Source organism: Apis dorsata, unplaced genomic scaffold, assembly GCF_000469605.1.
Source record: "Apis dorsata unplaced genomic scaffold, Apis dorsata 1.3 scaffold_502, whole genome shotgun sequence".
Lineage (NCBI taxonomy): Eukaryota > Metazoa > Arthropoda > Insecta > Hymenoptera > Apidae > Apis > Apis dorsata.
The window spans coordinates 156,921-171,733 of record NW_006263732.1 but is presented as its reverse complement, the minus strand read 5'-3'; the positions used below and the strand labels follow the sequence as shown (position 1 = coordinate 171,733).

The 14,813-nt window shown below is 29.3% G+C and overlaps 3 protein-coding genes across 3 annotated transcripts in view; 2 read left to right on the top strand and 1 right to left on the bottom strand.

Annotated features, from left to right (window-relative positions):
• Positions 1-6,181, top strand: LOC102680668. Its single transcript, XM_006620307.1, has 6 exons — positions 1-285; positions 492-710; positions 2,128-2,310; positions 2,488-2,700; positions 4,240-4,447; positions 4,584-6,181. Exons 1-6 carry the CDS (start codon positions 223-225, stop codon positions 6,128-6,130), a joined length of 2,433 nt encoding a protein of 810 aa, XP_006620370.1. The 5' UTR covers positions 1-222; the 3' UTR covers positions 6,131-6,181.
• A 1,294-nt stretch (positions 6,182-7,475) lies between these two features.
• Positions 7,476-11,231, top strand: LOC102680534 (heat shock protein 75 kDa, mitochondrial). Its single transcript, XM_006620306.2, has 13 exons — positions 7,476-7,727; positions 7,954-8,052; positions 8,138-8,220; positions 8,360-8,587; positions 8,806-8,972; positions 9,084-9,193; positions 9,282-9,355; positions 9,426-9,772; positions 9,887-10,034; positions 10,114-10,241; positions 10,317-10,498; positions 10,578-10,876; positions 11,028-11,231. The coding sequence occupies exons 1-13, from the start codon at positions 7,613-7,615 to the stop codon at positions 11,127-11,129; spliced, it is 2,082 nt and encodes a 693-aa protein (XP_006620369.1). The 5' UTR covers positions 7,476-7,612; the 3' UTR covers positions 11,130-11,231.
• Positions 11,232-11,456: 225 nt separating this feature from the next.
• LOC102672269 (fat-like cadherin-related tumor suppressor homolog) overlaps positions 11,457-14,813 on the bottom strand; it is a gene marked incomplete at its 5' end in the record, with an annotated part of 73,428 nt that continues 70,071 nt past the window's right edge. The window contains one exon of the mRNA XM_006620330.1: positions 11,457-14,726. Coding sequence (XP_006620393.1) covers positions 14,176-14,726 — 551 coding nt within the window. The remainder of the gene's footprint in view (positions 14,727-14,813) is intronic.

The window sequence follows — 14,813 nt, the reverse complement described above, 5'->3', positions numbered from 1 at the left end:
AAAAAAAAAAAAAAGGAATAAAAAGAAATCAATGATACGATTTTAAAAAGATATATATATATATATATTTGAAATGAATTTTACTCGTCTCGTTAACATTCTTGTTTATCCTAGCCATTAATGGAGTGTCATCGCGAAGGATTGACGTGACGAATAGTCACTGCCTTTTTGTTGTCGTGCACGCGTTAATGCAGAAGAATTTTAAAAATTCGACGAATTAAAATGGAAAGAAAAAACTTTGGTATGTCTCAAATTTTCGTGTGTTGTTCGAACATCATTTTTCTGGTGAGTTGCTAATAAATTAAATTATTTTCAATGCAAAATTTTAAATTTTAGAACAGTGTTTTAATGTAACACGTAAACAAATTCATTCTTTAAATTAATAAAGTTTTATTTTTAAAAATTAATAAAGTTTTATTTCAAAGATAGTAATAATTCGATGAGAAGAATTAACGAATATTAAAATTTATAAATGTTACTGTTCTTTTCAGATATCGGGTTTCACGTTGATGTCATTAGGAGCATTTTTATTAGCTGATGATGAACGTATTTTATTATCGCGTTTATTGGGACCAGGTGATATACATCCCGATCAACCACTTTTTTATTACTTAGCATTTGCACTCGTTGGACTCGGATTTCTGATCACGTTAACTGGTCTACTTGGATGTTGGGCAATTTGTCTTTATAATCGATGCATCACAATTTCAGTAAGAATTTATAAATTTTTGTTGTTGTACGTTATAGAACACTTTGAATAGTTTCCGAATGTTTATAATTTTCTATCATTTTTCTATGAAAAATTATACATTTTTATGAAATTGAAGATTAAGATTAGAATTAGGAATTAGAATAGTAACGAAATTATAAATAATCGTATATTTGCAAAAAAAAATATCTATAGTGTAAAATAATGCTAGAATCTCGCAATTTCTACTCAAATATCATATATTTAAAGAGAAACAAATTGCAATAAGACTTTCTAATTTCACATTTCACATTTCAAAAATTAGATCAACGCAATAAAATTTGAAATTCATAATGGAACGTTTCAGAAGTGTTTTTCGAAGAAGATTTAAAAACAGATTTTCTATAGTTATTGATGTTTCGTATTATATAATTTATTTTATACTTGTGAACTGAATAATTACATATTTTAATCGTGTAAAAGTCAAAATCTGTACGATTTCACTCGTTGAGTTTATTCGAACTAAACTAAAACCAGATTTCCCGCTTTGTCGGTCTACTCGTCATGCGTCGTTGCTCGAAAACGGATCTACATAAATCAAGACACGCGTGCTTACAGAAGGAGGACGAAGTGCATCATTTAAAAGCAGTAATTATTTCATAGAGCTTATTAGATGAACAAAAAAAAAAAAATAAATAATTACTCCATGAAGATGTTTTGATATGTTTCGTTGTATATAACATTCACAATTGTGATATATAAAATTTAGATAAGTAACATATAATAATTTTAAATAGCCATGAATGTCTAGAATTCTAACTTTTTATTAGTAACAGTCTATTTGTAAGATGTACCGCCCGAGTCAACGAACGAGGCATCGTTCTCTATTTCACTTCTGGACAGTGCTGAAAGATATATATATTAATATGTAGATAATACTAAGTAGTTTTTATCTTTAATATTTTTTTTTTTTTATAAATTTGATCTATAAATTTATTACGATAAAATCATAGAAGTATTCGTTATTATTTACAAATTCGACGTAACGAGCGTAATATTTTCTAAAATCATAACGATAATTTCATTAAATCAATTTTTCACGATATGATAAACCAAAGGAATATAATTACAAATTACAATTAATTTAAAAACCCGTTAATCCAATAAATGCACACGTGTAATTCGTGTAATTATATTTACACATTTAAAATACATTGAATCAAAATAAAAATACTTATCTCTCATTTTATACAAACGATTCGAACATTAAACATTCAATAACAAACGAATAACTCTCGAATAAGAGAGTTTTCTTAATTACTTCGCTCATTATATTTTATCTATTAGTTCTATCCTCGATATTCCTTATTTCATAATCCCCTCTTTCTTTAATTACTTCACTCATTACTTTACTTTACTTTATTTACTTTTACTTCCAGTATTTCATCACGATAATCCTCCTATTGCTCGGCGAATGCACCGTATGCGTTCTCGTGGTGTTCTGGCCTCACGTTTTAGGCATCGATGTCAGACCGGCACGATTGATACGAGCTTTGCAGCGAAGCTACGCCGTACCCGGTCGAGAGCAATTCACGGCAGCCCTTGATCTCGCACAAACAACGGTACGTTGCTAAATACGATCTCGAAACCAAAGTGTTTAACAAAGACAGACTGCGAGATGCAAAACAGAATTTTATTTATTCAGATTTCCACGAAATCGATGATCAAAAAAAAAAAAAAAAAAAAAATAGCACGCACACACCTTTCAATCTATGAAAAATCTGCCTCGATGTTTTCAGTTTGCTTGCTGCGGCATAAACGGAAGCAGCAATTACGGCACCTCATGGTGGCGGCTGCAGGAAGTCGGCCGAAGAGAATTAGTGGTGCCTCTCAGTTGCTGCACCCTGAATAATGTAAACCAGACCGATTCCTTCCTCAATCCCGAACCTGCCAATCTTACTCTCTGCCAGGCTTTGAATCCCGCCGAACATCAATATGCCCGGCATACTACGGTACGTATCATTAATGAGGATGTTGTTAAACGTGTGCGGAAGAAATAAACATTTCGACTGAGTGACACGTCCCATTAATATAACAATATAATAATTGCAATTGCAAGTCGTCATTTATTGACTGATTGAAATTATTTTTGACATTCGTACGTTGGTGTCTTAAGCGTCGAAGAAATTTATCGATCATACGTCATCGTACAATAAAATTACGTGGTTCATTTCTCTTATAATACGATTATTATCTGTACATTTGTTAATCGATTTTTATATCACGTTTATCTATAAATAATATCGTGATATATGCAAAGTTACTTACTTTTTTTCCCGCAATTATGTCACGTTTATCTATAAATAATATCGTGATTGTAATATGCATTGTGATATATGCATTTTAGTTGCTCACTTTTTTATCCGCAATAACTTCGACGTACGTAAAATCGAGGGCGAAATGAAAACGTTTCTGCTATCTTTGCTGTCACACACGCACGCGTTCAATAATGACCCGCATGCGAGTATCACACGCCTAAGGGAAATTCAGTCGGATGCGGGTTGCATAAAAACGGGGCGAACGTTGATGTATCGTTCAATCTGTATCTGGAAACGGGCGCGTCTGTCGGTAAACGGGGAACGGAAAAAGGACCGTGATGAAGTTCGTCTATTGTGCCAGAAAGTTTTCTTATCTCTCCCCCACCCCTTCTCCCCCTCATGGCGCGTATTTAATTTCGCACCGTTGCGTAGAATTTGAATGCAGATTGAAATGTCATGTGACGATTGTGTCGACGATTGTCTACACGTGATGACATTATCTCTTCGCGTATATAGAACGTTTACGCGTTTATAAGAGTTTCTTATACGTGAAACGTTTTATTTGAATGAATGAGACGTACGTACGTCTGCTTTGAAATTTAAAGAATTTATCGAGTTGAAAAAATTGATTGGATGAAAGAAGGAGAATTGAATATTGCTATTGAAACTATGTATTTTCTATCGATTTATTCCTTTTTTTTTTTAATATGCGAAAATGTTTTACAATAAAATTTTGAATTTTAGTTACTTCTAAGTACTTATTGCAAGCTCTAAATTGATTCGGAATTGTAAACTTGTATTATATATATATTTTTATTTCTCGTCAAAAACTCAATTCATATTACTGATGTATTTATAAAATATTTTCTTCTTTAGTTTCTTCTTTAATTTTTGTCCATGTTTATATTCTATGGGATTAGGTTTCATTTTCAGTTTTCGTTTCTCTTTGTGAGGATCAGTTGAAATAATCAACCTCCAAATAATTTATAAATTATTTATCTCAATCAATCTGCAAAATATGGTGAAATTTAAAATCAAACTTTCACTCGTTCTACATTCGCTTACGCACATTTAATTATTTTTATTTGATACATATAACGTAATATATGCGATGAATAAACATTATCCAGATTTAATAGATGCGATAATAATCTCTATCTAAACTATTTTCTGTCTCATATTTTATTTTTTTATTTTATAAAGAGAGGGATTAAATAATATTTGTTGTTGTAGGGTTGTTTGGAGATGTTGGAGAAATGGACTCAAGACCAAGCGTTGATATTGCTCGTGATCGGACTTACTATTATTTTCGTGGAGGTAAGCGCACTTCTAAGCACATTCTTCGCCTGTTCAAAAGGGACTAAGAGAACTAAGTCACAAGCATCAACGTTTACGTCCACGCAAACGCTCAGCCCATTCAACGAGAGCGATCACGATTTTGGTAACAAATTTTCTTTTTAACCAATTTTTTTTTTCTTTTACGAATCATCATTGCAATGCAACGTTTATAGGATTAGATATCGAGAACAGAAACGCGACTGGAACAACGTTTGGCGCTAAATCATGAAGATGGCTAGAGGGCAGTGAGGGTAAATCGTCTATCGATATCAAGAATACGAAAACTGTGTCGAACTTGTCCAGGTTAGGAGATGTAAGAAGATTTAGTAAGAGTATAATCGAAGAATGGAAAAATTCTCCAGAATTTGATGAGGACGACGAAGTGTTGCGAAGTGATCAATTGTACGAAGAGCGTGCAATAGATGTCGTGCCAGATTGTCCCAATAAAACTTGGTCAATAGAGAAAAATAATCTCGATAAAAGTCGCGATGATAAAAGTAACGCGATGAAGTCAAAATTGCATAGCAGCGCCGCCACTGTCAGAAGTATTCCAATAAAGAATTACCAGGCCTCGATAGCCCATAACATTGGAACGTTGAAACGGTCAGAGATACCTCAACTCCAATTTGAATCCTCGATGTCCGAACCCGATAAGAGTCTCCGTTTGACTAAATACAAAACCATATCTTCTCCCCAAAACGAAGTTAAATCTCAAATTCGACGATCGACCATGGCCTCCAAGCATTCGGAAATTTTAAACCCATCCAGGAGATCTTGTCATTCTTGCGATTACCAACGCGAAATTCAAAATGAACAGCGTAAGGTCAACTCGAAGATAAAAACGTTGGATAGAAGAATTGTGAAGAGTGAACGTAACGTTTCGAATCAAAAGGATGATCTTAGCGATTTTGGTGGTGATGATTATTTTTATAAATCTCAAAAATATAATTGCAGCCATCGAAGATCAAAAGAAGACACGAGAATTCAAGATCAATCGAAGGAGGAATCGATGGAGAATAGAGATTTGAAACGGTTGAGAAACGAGGAAACGCGGATCAAGAGTAAATGGGGGACCATTGATTTCAAACGTGGACACGTGGGTCAAAAAATATCGGCGTACGAGGAAAATGCCAAGCGCGGTAATCGTAATTGGACGTCTCTCGACACGTATCAAATATTTCCCGAAATAAAGAAACATCGAGCGATCGGTGTACCATTAGTAGGCATGCATAACGCGTGCGGTTTGCCGGTAGTGGCTTCATGGCACGATCATGAACTATTGGAACCTCTGAGAGTCAAAGGAGGTAGGGTTTTAGGAACGTTAAGGCCGATTGTCAAAGGATCATCGCGCGCTTCGATTAATTTCCGTCATCGAACTCATCCTAAAAGGAGAATGGTAGATACGAATCAGAGCATTTCTAAAAGGAGCCAAGTTTTAGATTTAAGAGAGTCTGATAAGAAGATTGATTATCCATCGATAAAGTCGTTAGTTTCTTTGGAAACGGATGGGCTAAGAAAGAAAAGGAGACATCGATCTTCATTTAAGGCGAAGAGAACTGGTACATTTTCGAAAAATACTATGAAACGAAAGAGTAGATCGGATGAAAGAAAAGATAAAGAGAATTGTTTGATCGGCAGTCTCTATAAAAAATCGTTCGAATCTGGAAATACAAAAAGACAAACTTTGTATGCGAGAGATGATGGAGAGGACGCTGTGCAAGTTCTTAAGAGTTTATGTTTAAATCCTTTGGCACGAACGAAATCTGATACTGATATGATATGGTAAAATTAACGAGACCTGAAATAATTGGAATAAACATCTTGATTGAACAGTCAATGATATTTATATCATTCATTTTTTTCTAGATATCTTATTTGCATGTATAATTGTAATTAAGTCTGATTTATCCCATATATTGGATGTGTAAACTGCAATTCTTGCAGTTTTAATTATTCACTTTCAAGTAATACAAAAAAATAACGTATTCCGCTAAATTTTTATTTATATTGAACATTATTAAATATCCAATATATATTAATGATATAATTTAAAAGTGTTTAAATAAATTATAAAAATACAGATTTCTAAAATGAAAAAGTTTATAGAAATTATTTTTGTAGCTTTTTCTATTTGAGAATCGCTTGTTCTAATTCTTGCTTTATTCAACTATTGAAATATTATTATATAAATAACGGATAATTAAGATCTTATAAATATTATTGTATTAAAATATTACTGAAATATGTCAATAATATTTATTGTCATATTAAGACTGTCATATTTATTGTCATTTAACAATAATAATTACAAAAATCACATGGTATAATCTTTTTAATAGAATTCTTAATTTTTTATTTACAATATAAACTGTTATTAAATTGATTAAAAATTATTTATGATTAAATTTTAATATACAATAATGGATACGTTATGCTTTGTAAATATGCATTATTAATTGTGTTGTATTTTTGAATGTTATAATAAAACGGAAACCCTTGCTACCCTCGCTAGAAGTAATCGAGTATCTTTACAAAGTCCTTAGAAGAATATAGAAATTTTAGGAATTTTAAATATGTTAAATATCTATCCATTAAAGTATTCATAATTGTACTTATAATTGCGGAACAAGTAAATAAATAAAGAATACAAATAATGAGAAAAGGACAGAGATAAAATAAAAATTCGAGAATCAGCGCCATCTCTATTGCCATAAATGAATAAATATAGATAAAAAAAAATAAATAATAAAAGACGAATAGAAATAGAATACGAATTGACCATCAAGTGACATCTCGTGAGTGCTAAAGATATTTTCAAGAGTAGAATAGAATTGAGGATCAATACCATTTCTTCAATAGTCTATTTTATTATTTTAATTTATTATTAATATCCTATTTAGAGAAATATTTATTCTTAAAAAATGGCACGGCTGATCAATTCTTATGCTATTTATTCTTTTCTTTTTTTTATTCATATTTCATTTGCGGCATTCTAGAGATGGCGCTGATTTCTGAATTTTTATTTTACTTTTTCCATTAATTGTTATATTTCATTTTCTCTTTTTCTCTGTGAGATACATTTGACAATAGGGATTAGATTTAATAAATTCAAAAAAAATTTGATCCAAAGGGTAACATTGAAATTGATATCAAAATGATAAAGAAGTTCTAAAAAATACATTGAATGGTCTATTCGTTGAAGTCTCGTTTTTTCGATCTATAATCACGTGTAAAACGTGTGTGGAAATTTTCTAGTTATTTCGAAAGCATGGCTACTGTTCATAAATTGCGGCTTGCAATTAAATTTGGAAAAAATCTTTCAAGACCATTGAGTCGAAGCTTTGAAAGAAAAATTTTAGAAAAACAATGTCAACGGTGTTTAGGTTTGTATATCATGTTATTTTAATTTTAATTTTCTAATTACTTAAATTTTAAGGTTATTTACTTTTTTAAATTAAATTAAATTATTTATTAAATTATTAATTCATATATGATATGATATTATAATATTTGAATAATTATTCTTATTTAATATTAATTTAATATTTAATTTCCAAATTTAATGACTTATTTAACTTTAATATTTTAATATTCTTTTTGAATATATAGCTATAAATACAAATATCTTGGCGCAAAACTTTTCATCTCAAACAGCAACTCAAACCACTGAAATTCATAATATTATAAAAGATGTTGAGAAATCTACAGGTAATTATAAAATTTTTTTTTTATATATTTTCTAAAATATATATTTTATATAGTGTAACATATAATGTGCATTTAATTTTTTTAGAGGAAGGTGTTAAACATGAATTTCGATCAGAAACACAAATGCTTTTACAAATTGTTGCCAAATCCTTATATTCAAATAAAGAGGTAAGATTGATATAATTTTATCACATATAATATTTTTACAATATTATATATAATATTTTTATAATATTATATTTGTAGAACATAAATATTAACAGGCAAAAGTTCTTTTCTTGATTATATGATTTTTTTGTATTTTAAGGTATTTCTTCGTGAATTAATTTCTAATGCGAGTGATGCACTTGAAAAATTAAGATATATACGTTTAAGTGATTCCAAAGCTGCAGAAGTTATTGGTGATCGAAGTTTAGAAATTCACCTTGGTACTGATAAACAAAATAGAACTCTTATAATTCAGGATACAGGAATTGGTATGACTCGTGAAGAATTAATATCAAATTTAGGAACAATAGCTCGGTCTGGTTCCAGAGTAAGTGAAATTAAAATTATAAATATATTTTTTTAAAATATATATTTTATAATATATAATATATATAATATATTAATTTTAAAATATTAATTTAAATGAGAAAATATCTTATTTTTCACAATAATATTTATATTGTAAATAATATAAATAATTTTTTTTATATAAACAATTTTGAATTTTTAATATCATAATATGGAATTTTCTTTCTCTTAATATAGGCCTTCATAGAAAAATTAAAAGAGAAGCAAAATATTGGGGATTCATCTAATATTATTGGACAATTTGGAGTTGGTTTTTATAGTGCTTTTATGGTTGCTGATAAAGTAGAAGTTTTTACAAAATCATATGCAAAAGATGCTGAAGATCTTTATTGGGTTTCTGATGGGTAAAAAATATTTTATAATTTATAGATATTTCTAGATTTATATAATAAAAATGTACAAGAATCTGGAAATATTGAGCGGTGTTAAATTCCAGAATATATGTTTTCTTTTAGTTCTAATACATTTAACATCTCAAAAGCTGAAGAAGTTCAACCTGGAACAAAAATTGTTATACACTTAAATATGGAATGCCGGCAATTTAGTGATGAAGATACAATTAATCGTACGTTATAATTATAATATTATTATTTTATTTATTTTTAATATTTTTTATTTTTTGATGATTAATTAATATTTATTAATATCTAAAGGTCTCATTACTAAGTATAGCAACTTTATCAACAGTCCTATTTATGTTAATGGCAAAAGAATTAATACTGTACAGGTAGGATTTGATTATTTATATTTTTCTATATGGATACTTTATTATTATATTATTATATATTTTCTTCCAGCCATTATGGATGCTTGATCCAAAAGATATTACATCTCTACAACATAAGGAATTTTATAGATTTATTGGAAATTGTTTTGATTCTCCACGATTTATATTACAATACTCAACCGATGTTCCACTTAATATAAGAGCTTTATTATATTTTCCGGAACAGAAACCACCATTATTTGATTTTTCTAAAGGTGAAACAAGTGGTATCTCATTATATAGCCGTAAAGTTTTAATAAAAAATAAAGTGGAAAATATTTTACCAAATTGGATGCGTTTCATTGTTGGAGTGGTCGATTCTGAAGATATTCCTCTTAATTTAAGTCGCGAATTATTACAGAATAGTAGTTTAATTGGGTAAGATATAATAAAAATAATCAAAAATATTATATATAATGCTATATATATTATATATTATTATATATAGATGCTAGCAATTATTTTAATTTTGTACAATCGTTTTAATTATAGAAAATTACGTAGTGTTCTAACTACACGAATTTTAAAGTTTCTGAATGAAAAATCTCAGAAACAAATTGAAGATTATAACAAATTTTATAAAGATTATAGTATTTTTTTAAAAGAAGGTATTGTGAGTACTGATGTTCAGGAAGAAAAGGTAATTAATATATATGCCATTTTTATTTCTGCCATAGTGGTTTATTACTTTTTATAATTAAACTTTTATATTTTTATAGGAAGCAATAGCCAATCTTTTACGATTTGAATCTTCTGCAATGGCACCAGGTGAATCAATAAGTCTCGAAGATTATTCTAAACGTATGCCTCCCGATCAGAAAAAAATCTATTATTTGTTAGCGCCAAGGTAAAAATTAATTGTTTTTGTATAAAAATATAAATAATTGGAACAATATTTACAATTATCATATTTTAATTATAGCCGCCAATTAGCTGAACAATCACCATATTATGAATCTCTAAAGAAACGTAACGTTGAAGTACTTTTTTGTTATGAGGCATATGATGATGTTATTTTCTTAAATTTAAGAAAATTTAAATCTCATACTTTAACTTCTGTTGAAGAAAATTTATGCGAATCAAATTCAAAATCTGATAGTCCTCGTAAGTATTCGATGATTTTCAAATTTTTAATAATTAAATATCTTAATTTTTAATATGTTTTTAATATGTATTTGTTTAGATATTATTAATCAAGGTGATATTAATAATCTTATGACTTATATGAGAAAAGTATTATCTGGAAAAGCATATGATATTAAGATAACAACTCGACTTGAGTCACATCCGTGTATAATTACAGTCCAAGAGATGGCAAGTGCAAGACATTTTGCCCGCGTACAAACTCGTCAATTCGGAGATGAAATGTTATATTCTCTGCTTCGGCCATGTTTTGAAATAAACCCTAATCATTTTCTTATCAAAAAACTTTGTGAATTAATAAATAATAATACAAAATTAGCGGATCTTCTTATAAAACAGGTTATATTACTTTAAATTTATTTTTTTTTGTATATAATTATTTATCTACAAAAATATTATATATATAATAATATTTATGTACATTGCATTTAAAAAATTCTTAAATTTTATATTTATATATATATTCTAATTTTTTTTTAATTTGTTTCAGTTATTCACTAATAGTATGGTAGAAGCTGGTTTAATTGACAATCCACGTATATTATTAGCATCAATGAATGAATTATTGACTTTAGCATTAGAAAAAAATTAGTTTTGTAATTTAAAAAAAATTTGCAACAATATTTTTTTTATAAGTTATAGATTTATTGTATATAATACAACCATTTTAAATAAAGTAATTATTTGATAATTATTTATAAAATTACTTTTTATAGTTAAAAATTTTATTTAGTAAAAAAATGCGATTAATTACTAAATAATTATTATCATTACTTTTATAATTTGTAAAATAAATTATTTGATATATTTAATTAATTCAAACATTCATTATTTTACTAATCTTAACTAATAAATCCATATATAAATGGAAAACAATTATAACATAACGGTTTTAGAATTAGTATAATAATACAAAATATAGGCAAGATTGTATTCTTTATTACAATAGGTTGATCTTGTACAAATTAATTATAGCCTTCTAATTATAACAAGTCAAGTTCCTCATTGTTTGAAGGATTTCATGATATCGATATGTATCCTATTAGCAGGGCTAAGTGTTGCGGTGAATTTGGAAGTTGTACCCACATTTTTTTATGTTTAATTTTTTCTACGTTCGTCATCATCCTATAATTATGGCAAGTTACAGTAAAGTAAGAAATAAATGGAACTATTTATTAGTTTGTAAGTTATCAAGTACACAAATCAATAATAAATAGTTTGAAAAATAAAAAAGTAAACGCATAAAAATGAAATTCACTTATTTTGATCAATTCCAATTGCTTAAATTATTAATCATACTGAATTAATTAAGTCTATTTTATATTTCATTTAATAAAACTTAATGTTGTTATTTGATCAAAAGTTCCATAAAATATTGCGTTTCTTCTTTTTTATCTTTAAAACAAAATACTTCATAATGTCCACATGATATAAACTGATTGGTACAATATTTATAAATGAATGATCGTTTAATCCGCATCGCTTTACAGTCTTTAACCAATGTTTTTTTCACTGTTAATTCATAAGATATAAAAACTAATCTTAATAGTTAAGAATTCGCTGTGCTTCGACGCAAACTGAAATTTTCATTGCGCGTTGATGTTGATTCCGATACAATTTGTTAAGTTAAAACTGTACAATATCCTTATTTCATTCTAATATAGAATAAATTGTCATGTTCATTGTATCCATGTAAGTAATTGCATTGAAATTTCAGAGAGGAGAGGCACAGCTATTTCAAACTTACACAAAAAGAAGACAATAATTTCTTTTCCTCTCGGTTAAACACAAAAAAAGTCACCCTGTTTCATATTATTAACGTCGTTTACTCGTTTATCGTACTAAATGTAGAAAAAGATGGCTAACATCAGAGAACAGGAACATAAACAGTGAATTTGTCAGTAGAATTCTACATGTATAAACAGAACGTGTACACCTCTCCCAATTAAGCTGCTGCTAAATATTTGTTCAACGGAAAAAGAAGTATCTTGCGTGGAAGTACACGGTATTTAAAAGACATTAGGCACAGAAATAACAGTTTCTTGACTCTTTGTGTGTCACGCTTAACTACACAAATTAATCAAGGGGAATGCCTTCGTTCGTACGGCATTATTATTAAGTTGGCAGTTCAAAAAATGTTTCATTATCGTTATTTGGACAGATTTTCATGATGAAAATAACGGTATGAGAACTATGAGTAATTTATGAAGAGCGTTGATGAATTGCGAATGATCCACATTGCTGAGCAGTCTTATCGAGTAGATAAAAATGTTAAAGCGTGATGTAAGTAATAGCACCATATATGCAGTTATGTTTGTTGAACTGATGGTGACTAATGAAAGAAGAAATGAAGTAAAATATATATATATATAAAATAAAAAGAGAGAAAAAAAAATGAAATTAAACGAACGGAACGTTGACTTAGTATTACGTACGCACGGAATTGGAGTACTATCTTCCGCGATTCTTTAATTTTTTTTCTCTTAAAAAACGTTGGATAGTTAATATTACAATCATTATCATACAAGTCATAGTATTTGATCATTGTATAAACATTATTATCATCACAGTAAAAATATTTCATATCTTTTTAACTATTGTGCTTTGCTGCAGTAAACGTCAGCAGACATGCACATATATTCGCCCTAGAAGCAGAGCACTGTTTTTTTTTTTCACTAGAGTCAATTTATTTACTCACTAGACTATATGTATGCTGTACTTATATCTATATTATTAAGTAGTCCTTCTGTTTATTTCGTACGTAACCAAAATAAAGTCGGTTAGCAAATAGTAAAAATACATAAATGTACCTATGTACTTTTTTTTTGCAGTGGAATTATAGTTGCGGATAACATTTAAGTTTAAACGATAGATTATTAAACAATAGTCATTGGTCTGACAACGCGGTCGTGATTAAATTTACTTCTCTCAAGTAACAAATTTTATTCTTAATCAAGATAACTTCTTACTCATAATAGTTGCGTATAGTTGTCACGATATATATGTATACATATATTTTTCATATTGTATACATATACATACATACATATATATATATTTTTTCTTTACTAAACCTCATCCCCTTTGGTAGAATGAAACGATGTTTTATCTTTAAAAAGAAACAAAACTTTTAATAATCCATATATCATAAAATTGTCAAAATGTTAATTAAATAAAATCATCTGATAAAATGCAATCTTCTATGTTACCAATTCGTCAAATGGTCCTATTTCAATTATTATTAAATATATAACGGAAGTTATATGAAAACAAGAATTGCTCCCGGATACGTCATTTTCATACTCAATTGTTTCGAGGATTTCGCGGAATTAAGTACGTAACGAGAGTACCTAAGCTCTACCTACATAGGAGATTTGAGGTACGATGCGTAAACAATTCGCATCGTTAGCTCAGTATGCGAATTTTTATACCGTGTTTATTAATTATCTCGTGTTCATCAGTTCTTTATATTCATAGCTGCCTCTGTACACACTTTTTATCATTTTTTTCTCTACCTCTGATTCAATAATACGTATGTACAATATTTCTTTTTATATTCACATAACATTCGCACTGTCTTAAGCACAGAAAAAGACGATTATGTTCAATTTGTTTTTAAGTCGTGGCACCACTGTTTGTCACACCGAGGTCTGCGTGATACCGTTCCCCGACAACCACAAACGGCCGTTACTTTTTTGATCGGTGATTTCGTACTCGGAATCATCAATCTCGCACAAATTGGTGGATAAATCGCTGTTACTCGTCGCACCGCCTAACAACGAATTCCTTTCCTCGAGAGTGGTGATCACCGAACCGATTTCATCGACCTCGTCTCCTTTGTGACATCGGTTTCGTCGGGTGCTTGGGAAACCATAAGGCACTACGTCGTCTTCCTCCTCATCGGATTCTAAAGTACTAAGACGTCCATTCAACGGATTCGTTTCGTTCTCTGTGTCCGTGTGGATATTGTAATGCGGTAGATAAGAATTCGGATGGCGAAGATAACTTTCGGAACTTTTATACTTGTATTCTCCTTCGCCGCCACTGTCCAGGGGATTCAAACGCTGTGTTTCCGCGCATTGATATTGTTCAGAGAATTCAGTCCCGCATTCCGAGTCCCCGACGTATTCTGATTCTTGATCTTCGTTCAATGTCTCGATGTCTCTCGCTGGATCTACAGAGCCGTGCACTGTAATCAATATAATCCATGATTTTATGCACTTTGAAGAGTTATTTCAATTCTCAATTTAATAATTAAATTAGATATTAAAAGCAG

Coding starts and splice junctions, on each gene's coding strand:
- LOC102680668 (XM_006620307.1), top strand. CDS start 223: ATGGAAAGAAAAAACTTTGGTATGTCTCAAATTTTCGTGTGTTGTTCG. Junction 286..491: donor GTTCGAACATCATTTTTCTG/GTGAGTTGCTAA, acceptor TGTTCTTTTCAG/ATATCGGGTTTCACGTTGAT. Junction 2,701..4,239: donor AATATGCCCGGCATACTACG/GTACGTATCATT, acceptor TTGTTGTTGTAG/GGTTGTTTGGAGATGTTGGA.
- LOC102680534 (XM_006620306.2), top strand. CDS start 7,613: ATGGCTACTGTTCATAAATTGCGGCTTGCAATTAAATTTGGAAAAAAT. Junction 8,221..8,359: donor CCTTATATTCAAATAAAGAG/GTAAGATTGATA, acceptor TTGTATTTTAAG/GTATTTCTTCGTGAATTAAT. Junction 8,973..9,083: donor CTTTATTGGGTTTCTGATGG/GTAAAAAATATT, acceptor GTTTTCTTTTAG/TTCTAATACATTTAACATCT.